Source organism: Trachypithecus francoisi, unplaced genomic scaffold (genome assembly GCF_009764315.1).
Source record: "Trachypithecus francoisi isolate TF-2019V2 unplaced genomic scaffold, Tfra_2.0 Lachesis_group15, whole genome shotgun sequence".
Lineage (NCBI taxonomy): Eukaryota > Metazoa > Chordata > Mammalia > Primates > Cercopithecidae > Trachypithecus > Trachypithecus francoisi.
The window spans coordinates 91,635,588-91,660,606 of NW_022681460.1; the positions used below are offsets into that span (position 1 = coordinate 91,635,588).

Below are 25,019 nucleotides of genomic sequence, written 5' to 3' on the forward strand. Positions count from 1 at the left end.
AAGATGAATAATTTTAAAAGTCTGCTGAGTCCCAGAATTCGGGGTGACAGTGGTCATCAGAGTGACAGAACTCTAGAGAAAGGCAGTGTTCATAGAAAAGAGTCAGAGGTTGCTGGTGGGGTCAGCTCCCACCAGCTGGAGGGTCTTTTCTTGATTCAGAACTCACAGAGTTTTATGTGGTGTTTTAATAAGAAAGATGTTTCCATCCTTGAACCATCCCTTCTCTAGCTTGGAGGTCCTTCCTGTGCTATAAAGATCACAGATAATTGCTGGCTTTGTACAAGGGCAGTACTGTTGAAAGGGACCTGCAAGCTTCTTTGTCCTAGGGACTAAAAGTCCCTATTTCTGCCCCAGCAGTTCCAAATCTACAAACAGATATTTTCACATGGTATCACTCCTCACCAGTTGCCAGTTGGAGGATGGAAATGCAGGATATATTATAATAGTCGTTTCTGAGTTCAGGTAGAACTTGGAATCAGCGGAATTTGCCTTAGGCTCAAACTGTATGCCCTGAGAGATAACTCCTACAGTCTTAAGATTGAGAACATCATTTGAACTCCCATAGGCCTGATGCCTAGAAGGAGAGCAACCTGGTGTTTGCCCCTTCTTCTGCCTTTGCTGGTCTCCATGCCTAAGCATCACGTTCTATCCAGCTCCTGCAGATGAGTTAACTGGCCTGAGTGCCTGCAAAGGACCAGGCATTCTCTAAGGCATATTTTACATATTGCAAGGCATATTTAGCATTCTCTAAGGCATACTCTAAGGCATATTTACATATTTACATTCATCTAATACTTGCCATTCTGTTTTTCCAGTCTGGTCTTCCTTCACAATCTTGGGTTTATCCTTTCTCAGCTCAGCACTAAGGAAGGGAGTGTTTCTTCAAAGCTCTAACATGTACTGTACGTGCTGCTCCCAATGGTTCCCATCTTTCTGATTCCTTATAATTCCTCAGTAATGATTTGTGCTAACTATTTTTACTTTGTTTCCCCTGAGTCTCAACCTTGAAGAGTTTACTGTGGCCACTTGAAATTAAGTATGGGCTGCTTTTAATGGAACTAATTGTTAAAGTTCTCATAGGAAGAATCAATTTCAAGAATGAGAAGAAAAATCCATCCCCAGGGTTCCTACATCCTACCCTCGGCCTCATGATTTAATCACTTCATTTTAGAATAACGCACTCAGCTGTTTCCACATCAGCCACTGACTTTCCCCAAGAAACAAATAATAAGGAAGATGTGGCCTTAACTAAGATGGCCTTGCCATAGGTTAAAGGATCATGGACAGCTGATTTCTAGTGCCTTTAGATCATTGGAACAAAGCCAATTTCTTCCTCAGACCAGTTTGCTTTGATTTGCAATTTATTATAAACAAAAAGAACTGGCTATTTTGGGACTTGGGTCTGAACTATTACCTAAATCCTGACTAATCATAGTTTGTGAGGTGCTGCAACAAATGCCTGCCTCTGTCTCTTTCATTCTTTTTTTCTCTTCCTCTCTCTTCTTCTTCTTTTTTTTTTTTTAAAGAATATCTTTTTCTGGAACAATGAAGCAGATAAGAAATATAGGAAACCATAGAGAGTTAAATAGCATTTATGGAATTGTGAGGATCATCTACTGACAGTAAGAGCAGTAACACAGAAACAGACTTCAACTGGCAAGAAACAGCAGGTCACTGTCTGCAGGGGTTGACCAGCTCAGAAACTTGACTGTTTCATGTGTTTGGGTAATGTAATCACACACAGATTTTGAACCAACTTATGCTCTAATGACATTATATTTGATATCTTCTACTTAATTGTAATTAAGGTTCAATTTCCTAGATCAATTAAATATATTAAAATATTTTATGGGCATTTATGAGCCTAAACTGATTTTTAAAAACCACACAGGGGCGTCAGGAGGGTTCTGTGTTTGAGAAGGCCACAATGCTTTTCAGTGAGATACTACATTTGTCCATAGGCTTAGGGAGAATAATTTACATTTCAATTTTACAAAAGTAACATTATGGTCGGCTTTCAACTAGATATGCAAAGGTCTTCAATTTTAAGTGGAAGAATATCTGTGGGTGTGTGAGTATTGAATGAATTTCTTATATTTAATTTCTGCTATAACTTAATAGCCAATAGACAATAAGAAATGTTGCTGTCAAGGAGGCTTTTATGGGAATGAATTGGAGAAAGAAGCATAATTCTATACAATGGATGGAAGAACACCATACATCTCAAATTTCTGAAGATGTAAAAAGATTTCAAATAGACTGTCCCTTTGTCCTTATAAGCATATTAGTTGTTAGGCCACATACTGTGATTTTTGATTTAGGATACATATTCACTATACTTAAATGTCCTAAAAGTGTAATAAGAACAAAAGTCTTAGTCAAAATGTATATATGCTTATTATTGTCGAATTTGAGTAAGTAGTAACATAACATCCTCAGGAAAGGAAATGGTATGTTTTTAATTCTGTGTCCCATGTATGAGAGCACAATTTGCAATCTAAAATTGATTTTCATATATCACTTGATTAAAAAACAGAATAGTGGTGGAAGCTTCTGGAGTATTCCCAGAAGCATTAAAAGATAAACAATAGATGGACAAGTTAAATCTGCAATAAAATTCCATTAATCATATGTAGCTGAGGCTTTAGAAGTGAGTCATCAAATAATCTCTGGAAACTTTGAGGATATTTACTAAAATCTTAAAGCTGACTATATTCCAACTGAAAATGTTATCCCCCTAAGTTAAAAGAGAACTTTTATCTGACACAAGAACATATCTAGGTTATTTAATCTATATTATTTGCTAGGTGATTTTTAAATAACCATAGTTACTAGACCTAAAGGATTTATAGTAGGTGTCTGTTGCAGTGGTGATGGCACTAGATTGATTCAACAGTCATTTATTTGTATTAATGAATAGGAAATGAGAAAAAAGATTTGTGAAAGAACAAATAATCTAGGGGAGTTAATGAGCTCATGTGTGTACACATACTCTTAACTTCCCAAGGAAGCTATGTCGTACAGCGCTCTCCCCCACCCACCTTCAACTCTGCAGCCCACAGGTAGAGAGAGGGGGCCATGCCCTATATTAGGAGTTGAGCGGAGTCAAAGGCCAGGGTTACTCATGTTTAGTGCAGTATAAAGTGCAGTCTGTAAAGCCTCTGGGTAATTTGATCAATGCAGAAATTCAAAATCTATAATGCGAGTTCCAGAGTAAATGTTTGGATGAACTTGATTTTTAATTAAATTTAGAAGAAAACTAAAATTTCCATTTTAGTTGAGTAAAAACAAGAAGTTTAGCCAGATATCTGGCTGTTCAATATGATGTATATAAAACATCTAAATAATTAGTTTGTTTTTCAATTTTTGAATTCAAATGTCTGCTATCAGTAGACTCAAAATGGATTAAGAATTAGTCATGATAACTCAACTTCTTTGATTTATGAAGAATGTGTGACTCAAAATAATGACCGATCCAATCTGTAAAGGGTAATTACTTTTATGTCGGAAATAGTCTTATGTCATTCCTGCACTTGGTCTAGAGTTATGTGTGTGTGTGTATATATATATATATATATATATATATAATGAAATACAATGCAATGTACTACAAAAACATAATTCAAATATTATGATAGTATATTTATTCAAATGATTTCCATGATTCCACAAGTTTAGATGGCAATTACAGAGCTTCTAAATTTAGTATATAAAAATGATGCTAGAAAAATGGGTACCTACCATTTTTAAACATCTCTTTGAAATGTTAAAATCTCATATAAAAATCATAGTAGTATGCATAATAACTAAAGTGAAATATACTATTCTTAACGTTATCATTTACTTTTAAGATAGTGAATTAAAAATACATACACTATTCTGCACTACTCTGAGCATGGACTAGACTTAATCTCCAAGTATTTCTAGCTCTCTAGAGTATACAAGGTTGCCTGTCTCATGTCTGAGCACTTTGACCTCGACAAGCCCTGTAACCCACAGAACACAGATAATGTTCCAAGACAAGTCCAGACTTGTAGAAGACATAGACAAGTCATAAGTGTTTGCAAGAAACATTTCTTTTTTAAAACACAGCAGCACAATCCATATCTAGTCAGTATAAGGCTGACGAACTACTGCTCACAAAGATCTCACAATAAGTAAACAGAGTGGAATCTGGTTGCTAAGTTAATTCCAGTGAATTACAAAATAAAAAAAAAGTCTTTGGAATTTCAATGGAAATCAGGGAGAAATTGTTGGGCAAAGAATCTTGAGTGCCATATATTTTTTCCCTTTCTATTATTTTAACAAGAGTTTATGTTAAGAATATCACTTTTATGCTAATCAATTATTCACTTCCATAAGTAATTATGAATTTCAAAACCTAGAGGGCAGTTCTGTTACCCTTTAGGGATATCTTACTTATCTAAACTGTCAATATTCAGCCTTCTTAATCATGTGTCAATCCAAATTCTCTTTTATTTCCCATCTCCCCTGCAGGAGTTGTAGTTTATTGGAAACTGTTATCTTCCAGTTGGACACTTTCATGGTTCAAATATCAACAACCTTTATAGCTTTTGTTCTCCTCTACACCTTCTTGGCTAATGCCTAATTTACTAGCATCTTGAAACCTTTTCTTTTGTTAGGAAAAAAAACCTCGAATTTCTTTTATTCCATATTACCAGAATAAATTCTGGCATTTTAGTGTAATTTCCTACAGAAAGTCTACAACTAGTTTCCATACTTACACTTAACAATCCCAGGGTTTTTAAGGTAGTCATATTTTTCTTCCTAGAGTCTGGTTTGAACAGTTCTTTTTTAAGTGTTTTAAAAATGTCCATTATCCAAGTAGCTTCAAGAGAAACTTTTGTTTAGTTATTATGTTTTGTTCAGTTTTTCAGACTTTCTAAGACTATGTGTTTTTTGGTTGCTTATCACATTCCATAGTAATTTCTCTCAAACATCAAGATAACATTGGTTGTACTATTTAATTTGTAATTTGTTTGGCAACAGATAATTTTGAGGTCAGGAAAGGAAGTTAATAGGAAAAGATAGAAACAAGTGATGGTAGAAATAATACTAAGAAGGTTCTTTCAAACATATATGCATTATTGAATCAATGTACGGTTTATGTATACATATGAGTAAATAGGCCTTCTGCAGCTGCCATAAGTTTAAATCTCATATAAAAAATCAACAATCAGTAGCTAACAAATGTATCAATATATGTTGTACAGGTAAGAAGTAGCTGAAAATATATCAAGATGAGCTGGATATAACATACCCATAGAATACAGCCTTATTTTTTACAAGGTACCCAAACATTTTTAGCTAAATTCCTTCTAGAAAAGAGAAATAATTTATTATATTCTTCCCTTGTACTCTTCACAAAACCTTACAGTTTCCACAAGTAAAATCAATACTTTCTTCAGGGCAGTTAAACATATTCCAGCACAAATTTACAAAAAAATTGTAATACAAATATTAAAGTTTACTTATTCATATTTGATGGTTTCTGAAAATATAGTGTATTTCTAGTTTACATTTTGCCAGATGAATGTAACTTTTGAATGTCTCTTTTGTCTGGAGTAAGGAAAACAGTCTGGTCCATGGGCTTGCAACACTGATTGAAACGGCAAAATTTCACAGAGATGTCACAACAGGAAGAAGTTCTGGCATAATCAGCACTGATAATAGCATAAGAAAATACTAGCTAGTCTTTCTGATGAAGAATTCTGCTAAAGGACAATCCAAATCAAGTTTGATTGTAAGAGCGATGATGTAGGTCTGACTGATCATATTGGCTGGTTGCATATTGAATTTCCTAAACTCACTAATCTGTAACTGTGAATGGAGTTATTTGTATGTGGTCATATACTTCAAATAAACACACTTAAAATAAAATCTTAGGACATTACACTTATAAGATGCTCAACAGTAGAGTAGTGATGCTTTATACGATGTCCACAGGTGAGAATGTAGCCCACAGAAAAAATCCTCTTTGTAGCTACAGGATCTCTTTAAACTTAGCTATCTGATGCTGATCATTTAAATGCACTCACAGTGATGGAAGATTAAACAGTGTGGTTAGAAGAGTTTTTGGCCCATGATGAGGGCAACTGAGTCTAACTTTAACTTTCCCATAACTAGCTGTGTAAAAATATAGGGAAGATCATCTAGCCTTTCTTCATCTCTAAACTTAGAACTTCATGCTAATCAGAACAGTTTTGAAGATAAGATAATATAGAAGAAAAAGGGTTGAAAAGTTTAAAACTATAAAAGCTAATCTATTGATTACAAAGAATATACAAGTAATACGTTGATTGGTTATTCCCAAACTGAGCTGTATGTCATAGGATGTTGCCAGTCTTCCACAGGCCCTGAATAATGAATAAACATTTTTTATTTTCCTGAAGAAACATAGGAAACATCATTTCACAAGCACCATCTCCCTGTGAAAACAGGTAATGTATTTTCCCAAGTGAGTTTTAATTTTTGCATGAGGCACTTTGATCAGTTGCTGTTCTACAAACACTAACTGGACAGCAGAGAGATGTCCAGTTCACTCTGCAAAGAAGGCATATGTGTGTGCATGCTTGGAAAAGCATGCAATACCCCAGTGGTCTCTGGAATTACTAGGATTTGGGCCACAAAGGCAGCAAATGGTTGGGGGACAGAGGCAGGTCGGGGAGTACTTAAATTCCTCACACTACCACTGCTCTGCCTGCATTGCAGGGTGCTTCTAGAAGTATGGGCCACTTTTTGTGGAAAGGTTCCAAGAGCAGAAGTGGTAGAAGGTGAAAAATCAAGAGAGAGAGTGGAGAGGGCTGGTGTGGAAAGACCAAGAGCGGGACAGGAATATGGGGGGAGACTGGCTAGAATGCTGTGAGAGAGGGAAGTAGCAGGCTTAATGGCAAGTTTTGTGTGTATGTGTATATGGGGACAACGGGGTGCTTTTTTCTCCTGTCTCTCCTGGGTATGAACTTGAAGGAGTAATTTTGTATTTGGAGGCTTCCCATCTTCTGAAACCATTTTTGAGAAGGTAGGAATCAGGGCAAGAAGGGGAAAATACCACTGCTAAGTGAACTTGGGGCAGTCTTCAAACACCCCACTGTGTTTCAGTGTGTGGCGTTTCTTGCAAATTCTCCATAAGGTGCTAGCTTGCTAGCTCTCCGCTGCCACGGAGGTCATTCGTGGCTGCTGGGGAAGAAGTGCCCATCTGCTTCTTCAGGTCATTGTGCATTCTGGCCCTCGGCAGTTGTTTCAAGATAAAATCACTTGGTCTCCAAAGTTATGCCCAACCTGAATGTCCAGAACTTGGAAAGAAAGAATCAGAGTGCAGTTCCAGCTCAAGTTTAAGTCTAGGAGGAATATGAGAAGACTGGGAACAAGCCACTCACGGAATGTAAGGAACTGACATGCATGGGTCTGAACCAAGGCTCTGTGATTTCTCTAAGATACTTAACTTTCTTGTGCCCTATCTTTCCTATGGAGATATAATGTGTACAGCTCTGGTTTTTAGAGAAAGTTTAGAAAAAATAATGTATATAAAATATTTAGCAGAGTTTCTGGGATATAACAACAAACTCAATAACTATCATTAAGGCCAAAGCTGAACATCTTATTTTGCTAAGTCCAGATTGATTGTTACTGTAACTTTAAAAATAAGATGAACTAATTATAAGTGTTTCTTTCTCAAAATTGTATGTAAAGCTTTCCTTTAAAACCTTCAGAATAAGGACTTTTTATCTGCTCGCTTAGAAAGCAGTTTAAATTTAGGCTGTCCGTATTTCAGTTTTGTGGTGGTCTTAACTTTATCAACTAAGAGCTTCATATTGCCATAGGTTTTTGTTTTTTTCCTTTTAAGTAGGAAAAAGTAAATAATTCACCAGACAGGTTCAGAAGCTAAAACCTGGGGGAAAAATTTGGCAACTTTGCATCTAAATTTAATCTAAGAGTGACTGTGTTGAGAAATATCTTAGTTGTGAATGTATTTGGAAAGTATAGACGTTCTCATTTGATAATTATTTTGGCTATCTAGAAAAAAATTAATTAATGGTTTCAATTGCAGAATCTGCAATTTTATGTAAGGATGGATTATTTTTTCCTAGAATGTAAATATTATTTCAGTTTGAAGACAGGAAGAAGTGGAACAATGAACAACATATGCTTTCATTCAACAATATGTAATGATTGGCCACTATGTATCAGGCACATATTAATCCAGTCAAAGATTAAATTGCCCACAAAGGCATTGCCAAAAGTAAGATATCCCAGATGTCCCAGTGCAGGAGGCAGTAGGGTCTGGATTATGGTTGGGAAAGGGGGAATGTTTTGTTAAAGGTTTAAGGAAGTGTCAGCCACAAAGCATTGGATGCTTGGGGTAGAGACGGTCTTGGCACACTGCTGCTGGGATTATCTTCTCCTCAGCACAGCATACAGCACATAAGCAGGCCCTGCAAGTCCAGCTTCATGCTGTACTTCCACCTCTCAGTTGTGCCCTCCATTTCTGGGAATGACCATGGGATCAGCCTTTGCTTGGGGGAGGGTTCCCACTTAGAGAACTGGACTATGGTGGCTGTTGTCAGTGCAGTGCGAAGTGTGGCTGGGTCCTTGTGTCAGGATCACCCTGACAGCTTGCCAAAAGCAGATTCCTTTAGTGCTATAGAACGAAATCCTGGGTATGCATAGGCAGGTGTCCATCAGCTCTAAGAGTCTTCTTTATTTTTAGTTTTTGGAGCAAGGCTAAAAATAAAGTAAAAAATAATTGTAGTAGAGCTACACACACACACACACACACACACACACACAGCTTTGATTTTTCAAGTGCAGTGTGTCTAACATACGATCTATTACTTTGGCTTTGTTTTAAAAAGGGGCAGAATTCATACCGGCCTTTGAAGGAAACATTTTTAACAGGTGTTTTTTTTTTTTTTCTTTTCTTTTTCTTTTCTCTTCTCTTTTCTAGTTTTCTCTTCTCTTTTCTCTCTTTTTTCTTCTCTCTTTTCTTTCTCCCTTCCCTTCCCTCCCTCCATTTTCTTTTCTTCTTTTCCCCCTCCCCTCCCCTTCATTCTTTCTTCCTTAAATCCTTGCTATTTGTGCTTGTCTTGTCTTCCGATAGAAGGTACTGGTAAGCTACAGACCACTCGCTACCCCGTAATGACCACTAAACAGCATTCACAGCCACATGGGTTGGGTTAAAAGCCTGACCCCACCACTTATTAGTTGTGGAACTTGGGAATGTTTCTTAATTTCTTGGATTCCTCTAAGAAATCTAAGGGATCCCTAGAAACTAAGGGATCTTAATTTCTAGATCCCTAGGAGATTGAAATACCTTCTTCTTGAAGATTAAATTAGGTATTATGTTAAGGAGCTAAACAGGTTATAGCTCAGAAGTGTTCAATAAGTTCCTGGTCCTCATAAACCTTATCTCAAGGCACTACCAATCTCATTTATTAATCACGGGGAGTGCACATATCTTTTCTCAAACATTCTCCAACTCTATATGCTTCCCTTTGTAGATAACGCTCTTCTCCTCTTTCCCCGACTACTGAAGGAACATCCATTCTTTCAAGATCCAGTCCAAATGACACCTTCTCGGGTGTCTCTCCGTTTCCTATGTCGTTAGCCCGCCACTAAATGCGCTCTCTATACACATGCTCACACAAGAATATGCATATACATATATATGTATAAAACGCCTGGTTAAGATAGATTCATGCGCCGATGGCTGGTCAGAGGAACACATGGGTGTGCTCTGAAGGAAGTGATGGCTCTATGTGGACAGGGTAGTTGTCCTAGAGTCCCCAGGCGCACCTCAGTGCTTAGGCGCAGCGCTGAGGGGACGGCCTCTGCCCCCGAACCAGTCGGGTTTCTCCATTTTGGGACGCAGCTCGGCAGGGTACCGGCAGGGGGCGGCGTTGTCACGCAGCTGGACGCTCCAGGGGTGACACCCCCGCACCCTACCCCTCACCCCCGAACGGCGCAGGTTGGGCGACTAGGCCGGGGCTGCCCCCCTTAGGAGGTGCGGGCTGTTTGTCCTCCCAGTCTGGGCGGGCAGGGCTGAACGGGGTTTGGGGAGTATTCTGTGACCCGGTCATTCTCCCCTCTGCCCCACCTCAGTCCCCAGCAGCGTCTAGGCGCTGGGAAAGCTGCTCTGGCATAGTTGATGGAGGCAGAGAGCTGCCGAAGAGAGGGCCACAGCTTTCTAGCAAAGACAGTGGTGGGCGACGCGAGTGAGCGTGGGGAGAATTAGCTCTGCCGAATTCACCGAAACTGGAGGGGAGAATTCATTTTATTCTTGAAACTCCTATTTTACATCTCGTGGGAAACCAAATCGTCTTCCACTACACTATGATGCACTTAAAATGGCCAAACCTTAGCGGGACGCGAGGAACGCGCTTGGCCGCCAATTTTCTGTGCGAGAACTGAGAACTCGCAGCAAAAGCACCCGACACCTAGCGGCCCTTTCCCGGGACTCCGAGGCCGCACTCACTCCCGCGGCGCGCTCTCTGCGCGGCACTGAGCCCGCCCAGTCCTCGGCGATTGGTTGCTCGCCCGCGTCTGCTCCGTGACGCGCCCTGGCCCCGCGACACACCGGCCCCTTGGAGCCACTAGTGCGCAAGGGCTGCACACGCCCGAGGCGCGTGGTGCCGCCCCCGCGCCTTCGCCGTCTGCCCCGGAGCTCCCCGACGTGCTTCCCGAGGTTTCGAGAATCGAAACCCAGTTATCAACAAGCCCTTCCCACTCACGCGCCGTGACTGATTTGCGTGCACGAGTGAATCATGAGTCCACGCTTGGACCAGGTTTATCAATGGAGTAAATGGTCTAGACACCGAGGTTTAAAAGAGCAGTAGTGAGGAACCTCCGGAGCCCAACAGTGATGATCTCATGAAGGGCTGTATCCGCGAGAATTTTGGGAAGTTTCTGCAGTTGCAGGATTTTAGTAGTGATCTGGTTTTGATGATCAGTTATGATTCCTGGGGCATTGAAAGTGTCTCCTCCTGGGGAAAATGAAAAGAGATTTGTGGTAGGGGGCGTACCTAAATGTATGTATAAATATACGAATCTACCGGCGCGCACAGTATCGGCACATACCGCCCAGCGTCTCGCGCTCACCGGCAGTGGTCCAGCACCAACTGCTGGGCTAGTCCGCTGCGTGCCCTGCGGGAGGGGGTGGGCAGGGGGCGGCGCCCTATGCAGATGAGGAGGGTGTGGCGAGCGTGCCGCTCCGGGCCCCGGAAGCGCAGAGAAGCCCAGTATAAAAAAAGTACTGAAGACATTTTCCCCGCACAACTGCTAAAGCTCCAGAGACACGAGCGTGTGTGGCAGCAAGAGCCGCCACCTTCAGGACGACCGCAGCTGGGGTGGCAGCGGCGCGGGAGGGGGCGCGGGGAGGGAGTAGTGAGCGCAGGCGGCAGGGGTCTGGGAAAGACGAAGTCGCTAGTCGCTGTCCGAGCGCACTCGCAGCTCCTGGAAGTGTTGCCGCCTCGCGGTTTCTCTCTCGCTCGCTTGGCTCCTAGAAGGGGCGGCCGCCTCCAGGTGACACAGACGGGACTCTCGCTTGCGCTTTCCAGATGCATCAGAGATACTTTTGGTGCGGGGCTGCTCTGCGGGGGGCGGTGCGCGGCTGGGGACTGTAAGGGCCGGGGGAGGTAGAGTCTCGGAGGAGGCCCGGGGCCAGGGAACTATCGGGGGAGGGGGCGCTCTTTTCCTGGTTGGCCTCTGCCCTCCGCCGCCGCGCGTCCTCACCGCGCTCCTTTCCCTTTCCTTTTAGGACTGACCAGGGCCAAGTGGCGCTCGGCGGGCACTACATGGCGGAGGGCGAAGGGTACTTTGCCATGGCCGAGGACGAGCTGGCCTGCGGCCCCTACATCCCCCTAAGCGGCGACTTCGGCGGCGGCGACTTCGGCGGCAGCGACTTCGGCGGCGGCGGCAGCTACGGTGGGCACTGCTTGGACTATTGCGAAAGCCCCACGGCGCACTGCAACGTGCTGAACTGGGAGCAAGTGCAGCGGCTGGACGGCATCCTGAGCGAGACCATTCCGATCCACGGGCGCGGCAACTTCCCCACGCTCGAGCTGCAGCCTAGCCTGATCGTGAAGGTGGTGCGGCGGCGCCTGGCCGAGAAGCGCATCGGCGTCCGCGACGTGCGCCTCAACGGCTCGGCCGCCAGCCACGTCCTGCACCAGGATAGCGGCCTGGGCTACAAGGACCTGGACCTCATCTTCTGCGCCGACCTGCGCGGGGAAGGGGAGTTTCAGACTGTGAAGGACGTCGTGCTGGACTGCCTGTTGGACTTCTTACCCGAGGGGGTGAACAAAGAGAAGATCACACCACTCACGCTCAAGGTAACACCACCCGAGATGCACTTGGGTCCTGACCCAGACTGGACCGGGTGTTACGGGGAGCGGGCAGAGGGGCGTCGGTTACATGCCATGAATCTGTGGCCATCACGAGTTTGGGCGCGCGTATTTCTTTGATTTTTGATTTTTTAAATGAGTAAACTGACGTGCGTGGACGGTGTTGTGTGTTTCCGTTTACTTGATGCTTTGGCGCTGCAACTCTTCTCCCAGGTCTCCCCTGCCCTCCCTTCTCTTCTTTCTCCTTATGTTTTAACTCTTGGCTTTCCCTGTTGGAGTCTTGTCCAGAGTAGATTCTGATACTTGGCAGAATGAAATAATGTAAATAATTTTTTGAGACATTATATGATCTTGTCTTTGGGAAAATGACAGCCTGAAGCAGAAGTGAGTCAATGAGTTTTTTCTTGTACTGGAAAAGGTGAATAGATTTCACAGCGGCATTCAGTTGACTCCGTGTTAAAGGTCTATCTGGTGGTTCTCCTTGCTGGTTCATATGTTAAGGGGGTAGTGGCACCCCCTCCCCACCCTCCACTTTAGTTCAAGACGGGTTTTATATGATTAGTTAAAATTGTCTGAGGAGGCAGGGTCCCAGAATGTCATAATTTAGTTTATTTTGATTGTAACTGCAGAGTGCCCCTGGAGGGACACACAAGATACTGATAACATTGATTGCCGCAGGCGGAGAGGAGAGGAATTGGGTGGCTTGGAACAAGGGTGAGGCTGACTAACCTACCGCTGAATGCCCCTCCGAGTCTTTTGAATGTTGTTTGGATCTCTCTGAATATTGTGCCTATTAGACCATTTTCAAAAAGTAACACTTAAAAAGTCAGACATGACAACAGAACCTCTTACTACTGTGTTACGTCTGCCAAAAGCCTCAAACTATTACCTCTAGTCCCTTTCCCAGACAGTAAAACTACTCGTTAAAAGTATTTTTTTTTTCTATTTTCAGAAGACCGTTTAAGCCTGTAGGTAGTGTTTGGCTGAAACTTGACAAAACAAAAGGGAAAGAGCAAAATGATTCTCAGCTGTGAAGAGGATGTATTTATTATTTATTTATTTATTATTTTCTAGGTTTGCTCATTTTGTTTTATCTTTTAAATTGTAGGAAGCTTATGTGCAGAAAATGGTTAAAGTGTGCAATGACTCTGACCGATGGAGTCTTATATCCCTGTCAAACAACAGTGGCAAAAATGTGGAACTGAAATTTGTGGATTCCCTCCGGAGGCAGTTTGAATTCAGTGTAGATTCTTTTCAAATCAAATTAGACTCTCTTCTGCTCTTTTACGAATGTTCAGAGAACCCAATGACTGAGACATTTCACCCCACAATAATTGGGGAGAGCGTCTATGGCGATTTCCAGGAAGCCTTTGATCACCTTTGTAACAAGATAATTGCCACCAGGAACCCAGAGGAAATCCGAGGGGGAGGCCTACTTAAGTACTGCAACCTCTTGGTGAGGGGCTTTAGGCCCGCCTCTGATGAGATCAAGACCCTTCAGAGGTATATGTGTTCCAGGTTTTTCATCGACTTCTCAGACATTGGAGAACAGCAGAGAAAACTGGAGTCCTATTTGCAGAACCACTTTGTGGGACTGGAAGACCGCAAGTATGAATATCTCATGACCCTTCATGGAGTGGTGAATGAGAGCACGGTGTGCCTGATGGGACATGAAAGAAGACAGACTTTAAACCTTATCACCATGCTGGCTATCCGGGTGTTAGCTGACCAAAATGTCATTCCTAATGTGGCTAATGTCACTTGCTATTACCAGCCAGCCCCCTATGTAGCAGATGCCAACTTTAGCAATTACTACATTGCACAGGTTCAGCCAGTATTCACGTGCCAGCAACAGACCTACTCCACTTGGCTACCCTGCAATTAAGAATCATTTAAAAATGTCCTATGGGGAAGCCATTTCAGACAAGACAGTAGAGAAAAAAAAAAAAAAAAAAAAAAAAAAAAAAAACCAGAGTGATCCAGCCCTTATTAGGGATGTGTTTTGTGCAATGATGATATGCTCCTGGTTTTAAGTCTGGCAAAGCTTATGTATCTTTTAATAGATGTGGGAGCATGATCTTCAAAGGATCCTTTTCCCTAGCCCTCCCCTTATTCTCCTACCCAATTGGATTCTATCTTGCAAAAAAAGAGAGACCTGTCAGTAAAAGCGACCAGGTTCTCCTCATATAACAAGAGAAGAAAAATGTTTGATGACAATATGGGTTTGCTGTATCTGCTCCCATAGCTTTGCCATAGGAAAAAAAAAAAAAAGTGGAAAGTTTCTTTTAAGATGGAATTCATAAAAGGGAAAATACAGAGGAAAAAAGGTCTCTCTCAACTTGTGAATCAGTTCAGGAGTTCAGATATTAATAGTAACAATACAAGAAAAAGGGGAACTCCAACGTTGGGATTACTGTCTGAGGCTTGTAGCAAGTGCTTTCTGTGGAATGATCTTGTTTTGCTCACAAACGGCTTGCTCCGAATGAACAGTAGTAGGTTGGTGCAGTTCTCATAACAATCAGCAGAACTTATGATGACATAATCCATTAATTCCAGCTGCGTGCATAGTTCGCATTTTTAAAATGTAAAAATGCAAGCAAAAACAGCTGTAGCAAAGAAAGTGCTCAAGGACCAAAGATTTAACAGATAAAAATACCCAATTAGAAGAGATATAGTAGAATATATGAAGAGATATTATATTTGTTACACACCAATATACATCAAAGTGCCTGTTGCCTTCCGAAAATTTGAAGTGGCAAAATTATTTTATGGTTTAACGATTATTTTATTTTATCAGGGACTGCCTCAAGAAGAAAATAACATATAAGCTTGTGAATGGTGGAGAAAATGCCCTATTTTTTCTTGCAAATACTTGTATAAAGTTAACATTTGTTGATCTGATATTATCATAGGTACATGCATATGTGTGTATAAATTATATGTGTGTATATATATACATTTTATATGTATATATACACAGTAGATTGATCTCGAATGTCTCAAATAGGAAATGTTTAAATACTGTGTGTTTTTATGTTTTCAACAGGATAACATGAGACGTGGGCATATTGCAATGATGAATTACATCCACATCTAAAAAAATTAAATGAAAGAGGGAACCAAGTAATATATTTCATAGGAAGAGCAGAAATTATACAGTTTTAGTGGGATGTCTTTTCTTTTTTTTTTTTTCTTTGGTGAGCCATAGAATTCCACAAATGGGAGAATATTTGGCAGAGCACTCTTTTTTATATTGAACTGCCATTTTGACAGTTTTAACCCATTTATTTTAAAAATATAATTGCATTCCTCCATGATGTTTAATCTAGTGGATCATGGATCAGTAATAGGCTACTTAAATCCCTGACTGCTAAAAAGAATTTCTGGTGATCTGAACACTACTTGCTAATGTTTAAATGAATTTTAATGAATGCATTCTGCATTTCTGGACCACTAGAATTTAGTAATGTGAAATGACCCTTTTTAAAGAATATTTGCACAATTGCTTAAAATTTATATATGAGATATATATTATATATAACATTTTATAAATCATGTCAGTATGAAACATCTTTGATCTGGTTGTCACACTGCATTTAAATATTTAGTACTGTACTTTAAATCAGTTTCCATTAAATCAAATCCAACTTTATTTTCTTTCTTACAAAAATACCAGTTATACCTTTGTGAAATGAACTGGCATTACTATTTCAGTTCAATGACCGTTAATCCTAAAACCACCCTTTCTGCTAGCCAGTAGATCCTCTAGACACTGGTCTCTGAAAATGCATTTGTTAAAAACAAAACAAAACTAACACATAAGAACCTTCCCTTTGTGTAGTGAAACAACCACATAATCTCCACAACCTTAGTGGATGGCTGCTTGCTGTGATAATTCCTCGAAGACCCAATCAGAAGATTTTCATCATCAGTTAAAGAGAGACCACGGGAGGAAAAAGTATCCTCCTGTTGGCAGTATAATTTGTTTGTTTGTTTATCTAGGGATCCTCAGATGCTTAGTGCTAGGTTAATCCAGGTTAATCCATCTGGACTGCCTTTTGTGCATCTTTTTTGAAGCCTTAATGGGAACCTGATGGGTTTGCTGTAGCAGCTTCCCTGTGAATTCTGTCAGAGCTGCAACAGCCCCTGCACTGCCATTCAGTTTTCTAAGGAACTCCTCCTACTACCATCTTGGCTCAATCTCCCTCACTCGAGCCCTGGGTTTGAAAAATTAATTGCAACTTCCCAGGAAATATTGTTCAGTTTGCAGATTAAGCCTGGCACTCATCTATCAGAAACCAGCGCTCCGCCTGCTTAGTTGTTTCAGAGTTTTCTAAAAGAAAGCTAGGGGAGCACTTGTGAACACAGGAGCAGCTGGTGATCTGCTTTCTCACCCTAACTCTTGACAAGTGAGTCGTTTACTATTTTAGAGAGTCTGGAGGTCTCTGGCTCTGCCATAACAATAACCTGCTGTTAATTTATAGCACAGATTTTTGTATGGAAGAGCCTTATTTGAAATACACTTTGATTTATTTTCTCAAATATTTATGTTCTTTTCTTGCTTACTTCAGGGTTGGTAGCTTAGTTGAAAGTGCCAGCACCTGGCACCTATTCATATAGAACAGGCTGTACTCAAGACAACTTCCAGCATTTACTTTAAGACTTACATAATTTATTTCTATTTTATATGTACTATAGTCTTGTGCATATGTAGTTGAACACACAGTGAAATATATGTCTCTCTTTGTGGATGTGTGGCCTAAAAATTTGAATGTCTGGTGAGAGAGAGCCATGTGTATAGGTCAGAGGAAAGAACAGCGCCCGACTCCCTATTAGCACCTGTGATTTGTTTGCTTTTGTGTTTATCTGGCCTAGTGTGCTGTTTCTTTAAACCAGGAAGAAGTTTTATCTTTTGGAGGCTCTTCTCACCTGTCCAGCCTGGCATGTCAGAGAACACTTAGCCTGTGACAATGCCGTTTTTAAAAAGTTTACTTAATTTGCAGTAAATCCAGCTGCCTCGAGAACTCCTACAGCAAGATGGACATTTCCCTTCCAGTAATGGGATCGAGTATCTGCTCACTTTGGTATTGGATGGACTAATAATATAGCTCCAAAAATGCAAGGATGGAAGAATATCTGTAATCCAAGCCAAGGAAGGAAATGAAAAGTGAACGTACTGTTTTTACCACCCCTTTCTGTTGCTTATTGTTGGTTGCTTCACTGTGCATAACGTTGTTTTCAATGCAATGCTTGTTAAATAAATATTGTGAACTATTTTGTAAATGAAATGTATTATGTTGAAAGCTGTCAGTTCAAACATAAGCTTTTTTTGTTGTTCAAGATGAAGTGTGTTAGATGAAACCAAAAAGCCAAAAAAAGTAATTTCATATATAGCATCTATTTGAATATAATCTTTCTTTAAAATTTCTTTTAGCATAGCATTTTCAGTGCTAAGAAAGAATCTCTGCTATATTTTGTTAACATAATGGCTTTCTAACAAAGCAAATGGTAAAGTACAAAGTTGGAAGATGTCAAGTTAACGCGACTTGCTGCAAAGTCTTGCAGAACGGAGGAGGCTCTGCCCGCTGGCTGTCTCTCCCTCCAACCTCTCTACAATCATTGCCTGCTCCGAGGCGTTCTGTTGCAGCAAGCTGCACCTTGGGTCACTCTTTTGGAATATTTTGACTATAGGCTGCGTCACAGGCAGAAAAAGAGTTGATGGAAAATGGACTAAAAACTGACGTGTTTGAATCAGTGCTAGAGGGAACAGATTGTGAATTTTGTTTACAGCATCCAATATTTGGATTTTTTTGTAAATAAAAAAGTTATTTTTTTCTATTGATTTGTGTTTGCTGTCTACAATGTCTGTATTGACTAAAGACCATGTCCTTTGAATCCCAACCCACATCCTTTAGAAAAGACAAAGGGTACATAGAGTAAGCTTCAGCTACTTTCTGATTGAAGCACAATCAGAAGCCAGCCCATCTCTGACTGGCTCAGTTAGCTCCAAAAGCATCTAGCTAATAGATGCCAACAATTTTTTTTTTGTCTGGGTATCAGTTTAGCAGTGTTAAGTGACCAGAAGTCAGAACTGTTTTCCGATACCAGTAGAAACTCATGGCTCTAGTAGACCGTACGGCTCTAGTAGCCCTACGTGAGCCTTAGGTCTTCCTGAGTCACCTTAGGGCTGTGATTCGTCAGTGGTTATATAGATTCTGTTTGAGGCTCTATAGCGTTATTCAGAGTTTTTAAGTTGGGGTGAGAGGAATTGGTGTCCAGGAATTAAAAGGGGAAGTATAGAGAAGGAAGAGCAATCAAAAGATGTAGTATGTTGTTGTTCTGTGTGTGTGTGTGTGTGTGTGTGTGTGTGTTGGGTGCAAGGAAATCACCCTTTTGTCTAGCATTTATTGTAACCTCACCTATTCAAATTGCTAGGGGGCCTGCATTTATGTATTAATTAGAATTTTTCTTTGTGTAATTTTGGAGATGGTCTCAATGCTAGCAGCATGATAATTTGGTAACTGCAGGCTACTATAGGATATACATGTGGTTGTAAAAACCACTTAAAGTCTTGATCTTGGATAGAATGCATGCTTGACACCGAGTCTATGAAAGAGCGACTCCTGGCATTGAAAACCAGCTTCCTTCATGTATAGAGTACATCATAAAAATACAAGGTGGTTATTTGGTTTGATAATGGTATTCGTGTGTCATTTTCTTCTTCCTTTGTTGCAGCCTCTTCATTCTACAGCCAGTTCCTCATATGTCTGTGGTCATCACATAATTATTTTTAAACAAAGGTTGAATAAGAACAGTATATATTAAACTCCTCCTAGGCTTAGATATACCCTGCCATTTCTAGTTGAATTACTAGGCTGCTCCTCCTAGCTGAGCCTGGAGAGAAGTAATCCACCCTTCCTTTCCTTAGGAACCTCATTCCCTAAACTTCTAATTCCTTTAGTAAGAAAAAGAAAGAACAAAATGTGCCAAAAAGGAAAAATAAATATCATAGTCTTTAAAAATAAAGTAGAATAAAGAGTATTAAAATCAAGTAATTCCAAAATTAAAATGTAATTTTCTTTAAAGAACCAAGTTTGAGATCAACAATATGAATACAGTATCCTTCAGTCTAATAGCAAATACATCATGTAGGACAGAGTGGGGAGAAATGATTTGTTTTTCTTTTGCTATTGTTTTTTAAAAACTTTTTTTTTTATTATTATACTTTAAGTTCTAGGGTACATGTGCACAACGTGCAGGTTTGTTACATATGTATACATGTGGCATGTTGGTGTGCTGTACCCATTAACTCGTCATTTACATTAGGTATATCTCCAAATGCTATCCCTCCCCACTCCCCGCTCCCCACAATAGGACCCGGTGTGTGATGTTCCCCTTCCAAGTGATCCAAGTGTGTCCAAGTGATCTCATTGTTCAGTTCCCATCTATGAGTGTGAACATGCAGTATTTGGTTTTCTGTTCTTGTGATAGTTTGCTGAGAATGATGGTTTCCAGCTGCATCCATGTCCCTACAAAGGACACGAACTCATCCTTTTTTATGGCTGCATAGTATTCCATGGTGTATATGTGCCACATTTTCTTAATCCAGTCTGTCACTGATGGACATTTGGGTTGATTCCAAGTCTTTGCTATTGTGAATAGTGCCACAATAAACATACGTGTGCATGTGTCTTTATAGCAGCATGACTTATAATCCTTTGGGTATATCCCCAGTAATGGGATGATTTTAAAATGACAGCGGCTTTTTACCTAGCATGGCTCAGATCTTGGTTTCTAATGCCATTCTCCAATAAAAGGAATTAGAAGTTGAATCTACGTCTGGAGCAGGAAATATATAAGAGAAGCCTGAATCATCTTGTGATGCCTTGAGAAAGCATACAAAAAAGATAAAAATCATAGTGATGGGGGACATAGTCAAAGGGACATAGTCAAAGGGACATAGGAGCTAACTGAAAGAGCTCCAATAGCCAAAGCTGGAACCATTTAAGCAACAAAATAAGTAGTAGTGGATTATAACACAACGTGTAAAGCATCCATGCATTCACACTGATAGAAACAAATGATTGAATGAATAAATGCAGTGAAAGAAACAAATTTACTGGGCAGGATTCCAAATAATCAATGTAGATATTGGCCCTTCATTGAGGTGGAGGTTAACTACCCACCTCTTAAGTGTGGGCTGTGCATAGTGACTTATGTCCAAAGATTACAGTCTGGAAAAGGGAAAAAGAAGAGTACTGTACCATTGCAAAAACCAAACAAACACTGCCTCAGCCAGCTGATCAAGGTCAACATCAATAGTGACAAGTCATGATGATAGTATGTGCCCTTGTTGTGATGGGATAAGAATGGCACTTTGCCTCTGTGGTTTTTTCCTCAACACTCATAAAACCTGCTAAATCTTGAGAACAGCATCATCCAAAACTAAATTGTGGGGCATTCTGTAAAATACTGGACCAGTATTCCTTAAGTTATTAAAACAAAGAAAGTGTGAAAACTGCCATTGCCAAGATGAGCCGAAGGAGACATGATGACTAAGTGTAATATGGGATCCTGGTGGGGTCCAGCAACAGAAAAGAGCACTTGGTAAAATCTAAGGAAATCTGAAGCAAACGTTATTGAAATAATAATGTTTCAATATCAGCTCATTAGTTGTAGCAAATGTACTATCCTAATGTATGACGTCAACAAAAGGATAAACTGGGTATGGGGTATATAGGAACTTTCTGTATCATCACTTTTTTAAAATAAAATTATTCTCACATAAAAAGTTCACTTAAAAATGAAGACTGGCCGGGCATGGTGGCTTATGCCTGTAATCCTAGCACTTTGGGAGGTGGAGGCGGGAGGATCACGAGGTCAAGAGATCGAGACCATCCTGGCCAACATGGTGAAACCTTGTCTCTACTGAAAATGCAAAAATTAGCTGGATGTGATGGTGCGTGCCTGTAGTCCCAGCTACTTGGGAGGCTGAGGCAGGAGAATCGCACCACTGCTCTCCAGCCTGGCAATGGAGCGAGACTCTGTCTCAAAAAAAAAAAAAAAGAAAAAACAAAAAACTTTGAGTAACTCTTCTCTGCTATTTCTGAGGGATGACTCCATTTCCAAAAATAATACTGAATTTAATTTCTTAAAAGTCTCAGTACTTACAGTGTCAGAAAATCATATGAAGGAGTGAAAATAAAAAGTTGTGGTTTACTTAAAACTTTTAGAGAAGCTTTACTTACAGATTTTAGAAAAAAGGAAGGGAGTTGAAGAGAGCTGAGCTCTGTAGCCAGTGCTTTCATGTAGAATAATACCTTAGAGTAATATTACCTTAGAGTTTTAAGGAAGGAGAATACTAACTATAACTATAAACCATTATGTAGATATTTGTAACATGGAATGCTAAAATGATCAAGGGGCTAAACTTTCACCGCCCAAACATAACACAAAATCTGAAAAATTGAGAATTCATTGCAAGGGAGCAATAGATGTAATTTTAAAAAAATAGCAAGGCAGTATAATATTTAATGGAATGTTGCAATGAAATACTGTTTAATGTAAATAATCACTTCCACAACCTATCTGATTACCTAAGCTTGTGTTGTAGCGTATCCAGACTTTCTTTTTCTTTTCTTTTTTTTTTTGAGATGGAGTCTCGGTCTGTCGCCCAGGCTGGAGTGCAGTGGCACAGTCTCACTGCAAGCTCCGCCTCCCGAGTTCACGCCATCCTCCTGCCTCAGCCTCCCGATTAGCTGCGACTACAAGTGCCCGCCACTGCGCCTGGCTAATTTTTTGTATTTTTTTTAGTAGAGACAGGGTTTCACGTTTCACCGTGTTAGCCAGGATGGTCTTGATCTCCTGACCTCGTGATCTGCCTGCCTCGGCCTCCCAAAGTGCTGGGAGCCACCACGCCCGGCCTATTCAGACTGTCTTAAAGTGGAGGGACACTTGTACTGAAATTTACTTTCCCGTCTCAATTACTGTCTGGCACTTGAAATAGTTAAAAATGCAGTTTTAAAAAGTAGGTACTCTTTGTAATTTGTAAAAGCAATAATTCCAGCTCAGCAGGTTATGAAGTTAGGACGAGTCCCATGCTTTCTTGCTTAGGGACACTGAGCACCCTGAACTCCAGGAATGTATGAGTGTGGGGCTAAGTTATTTCTAACTTCAATAATGGAAAGTTCCCTTCAGGATCCCCTTCAGAAACTATTGATTTTCCAGCACAGCGTGTACTTATCAGTAATGCCAAGATTTTGTGGCATCATCTGGCCATGTCATTAGAAAATGCTGAAACCCTATTCCTTTATATATTTTTTTTCTTCTTTTTTAGCAAAATTCAACATACTGGGCTTTACTAGACCCTGTGGATACTGCCATTCTACACACTGATCCAGAATTACATAGGCTCTGGAATTTCTTTTTCTGTATGTCTTCAAAGAAGGTCAAGAGGATCATGATTATAGAGTCTTCATTTTAATAGGGCATAAACACTATTAAAATAGTTTAATCGTATTTTGAGAAAAGAAGGAAAACAAATTCAATCAGGTTCAAGGCCAAAAGGCTGAATTAAAGTTGCTAGATTCAGTAAATAAAAACACAGTATATCCTGTATTTAATCTAAATTTTATTTCAGATAAACTGATTTTTATACAAATATATATTTTAAAATTTTTAAATAAAAAATATGTCATGTAATTTTTTCATATATATACACATATACATATATATACATATATATACACACACACATACTAATAACTTATGTTTTTGTTTTCTGAAATTCAAATTCAACTGAGAGTGCTGTATTTTTTCAGGCAATCCTAAAACCTAGCTAGGCTTACACAATGAAGCTCAAAAAGTTTCCTACAGCTTAAGTAACAAACATTTTATAATTTGTTAATATCTAACCTTCAGGTATCATTAAGTACTACATTGACATAGAGTACCCATAGCAGCAAACCCTTTGAAACATGGTTCATTTATTAAATATTTACTGAATGCCTTTATGTGTTTAGACTTATACTAGCTCTAAGGGGGACTCCAAAAAAGTGAAAAGCAAGTCTGTATCCTTTAACCAACTTGCTTTTCACATAAGATGAATAAGTTGGAGAAAGCTAACATACAGCCTGGTAACTATAATGTCTTGTATACTTGAAATTTGCTAAGAGAATAATAGATCTTAAGTATTCTAACTACACATGCATACAAAAAGGTAACTATGTGAAGTGGTGGACAAATAAATTAGTTTGATTTTGGTGGTCATTTCACAATGTATACATATATCAAAATATTACATTCTTTACCTTGAATACATATAATTTTTATTTATACCTCAATAAAACTAGAAAAAAAAATAAGTGAAAGGCCTAGTCCGATGCCCCTTAGAAGAGTAGATTCTACTTGCAAACAGGACTTAATTACTCATGAGGCTTAGCTGGGGTTAATTACTCATGAGGCTTAGCTCTGCATGGGGCACCATAAAGAGCCCTGTGGACTAATGGAGAATCAGGATGAGGGTAATAGCCCTTGAAATGTACCTTCTTGGGAGCTTACAGAAGTGGAGCTCCCTACATGTAGCCACCAGAGAGACAGGCACTGGCTATTTGCTTGTTTTGCAGTAAAGGATAAGGGTAGATGTTTTGCAGTTTTTGCTGAGGGAAGCAAAAACTTGTCCTGAGTCACTGGACACTTACATTCTCTTTTCAAAACTACTACAAAAATCTTTAGGACTTAACTAGAATGTACATTGAAATTGTATTTCCCTATAATCCTGTTTGTGTCAGCACATTAAAATCCCCTTGAATGTTTCTTATGTAACCACTTCTGGTTAATTCTCATCTTGAAGTTAGTACAATTTAGTCTTTGCTGCCTTTTTCATCACTGTGAAAGTCCGTTTCTCAGATTCTTCAATTATTTCAAATTCACCAGGCACTCCAAATCTTATTCCACTCCCAGTTTATGTAAAACCAATTGTGCTGCCAGTCTATTTATTTTAGTTAAATCAGACACCTTATTTAAAGAGGATTTATAACTCTCATACTAATTATTTCTGCACTCACCTGTACTGCATGATGGGAGAAATGCACAGTCTTCACTGTCATTAAAACATTCAGTAAATACTTAATTTTTCATATCTTTGGTTGATACTATATGAAGATTTACAAAGAGTTACACAAAACTGGCTTCTTTTCATTAGAAGCTGAAATTGAAAAGTTGACCCAGGTATATGGACAAATACAACATAAAGCAAAAGTGTAATTATTTGGCCAGATCAGTGTAAGTGTGCCCAAGCTCGTTTCCACTTCATAACATATGCTGGTTGTTCCATCTCCTTGCAATTCTCTTCCTCCAGATCTTTGCATCTCTTGCTCTCTCACTTTATTATTAATTTTTGTTGCTGTTGAAATGTTACTTTCTCAGAGAGATTTTTTCTAATCCTCTTTTTTAAAATAGAGTTTTCTCCAAGTTTTACAAAATTACTGTCTAAGTTCTTAACTTGATTTATATATATATGTTACCATCACACTTGTCACCGCCTGAAACTGTATTATAGATCGATTCTTTGTTTATGGTTTGTCACCACAGAATGAAATTCCATAAAGACCACAAATTTGTCTTATTTATTACTGTATTTTTAGTGTTTGAAATGGTGCC

The 25,019-nt window shown here is 39.8% G+C and overlaps 1 protein-coding gene across 2 annotated transcripts; it reads left to right on the forward strand.

The window, feature by feature from the left end:
* The first annotated feature begins 11,079 nt into the window (after window positions 1-11,079).
* On the forward strand, window positions 11,080-18,201 carry TENT5A (terminal nucleotidyltransferase 5A). 2 transcript variants are annotated; one of them, XM_033235571.1, is made up of 3 exons: window positions 11,080-11,593; window positions 11,774-12,347; window positions 13,468-18,201. In XM_033235571.1, exons 1-3 carry the CDS (start codon window positions 11,574-11,576, stop codon window positions 14,242-14,244), a joined length of 1,371 nt encoding a protein of 456 aa, XP_033091462.1. In that variant the 5' UTR covers window positions 11,080-11,573; the 3' UTR covers window positions 14,245-18,201. The 2 variants fall into 2 exon arrangements, with proteins under 2 accessions (XP_033091462.1, XP_033091463.1); XM_033235572.1 differs by having other exon boundaries at window positions 11,257-11,538.
* Window positions 18,202-25,019: the final 6,818 nt, after the last annotated feature.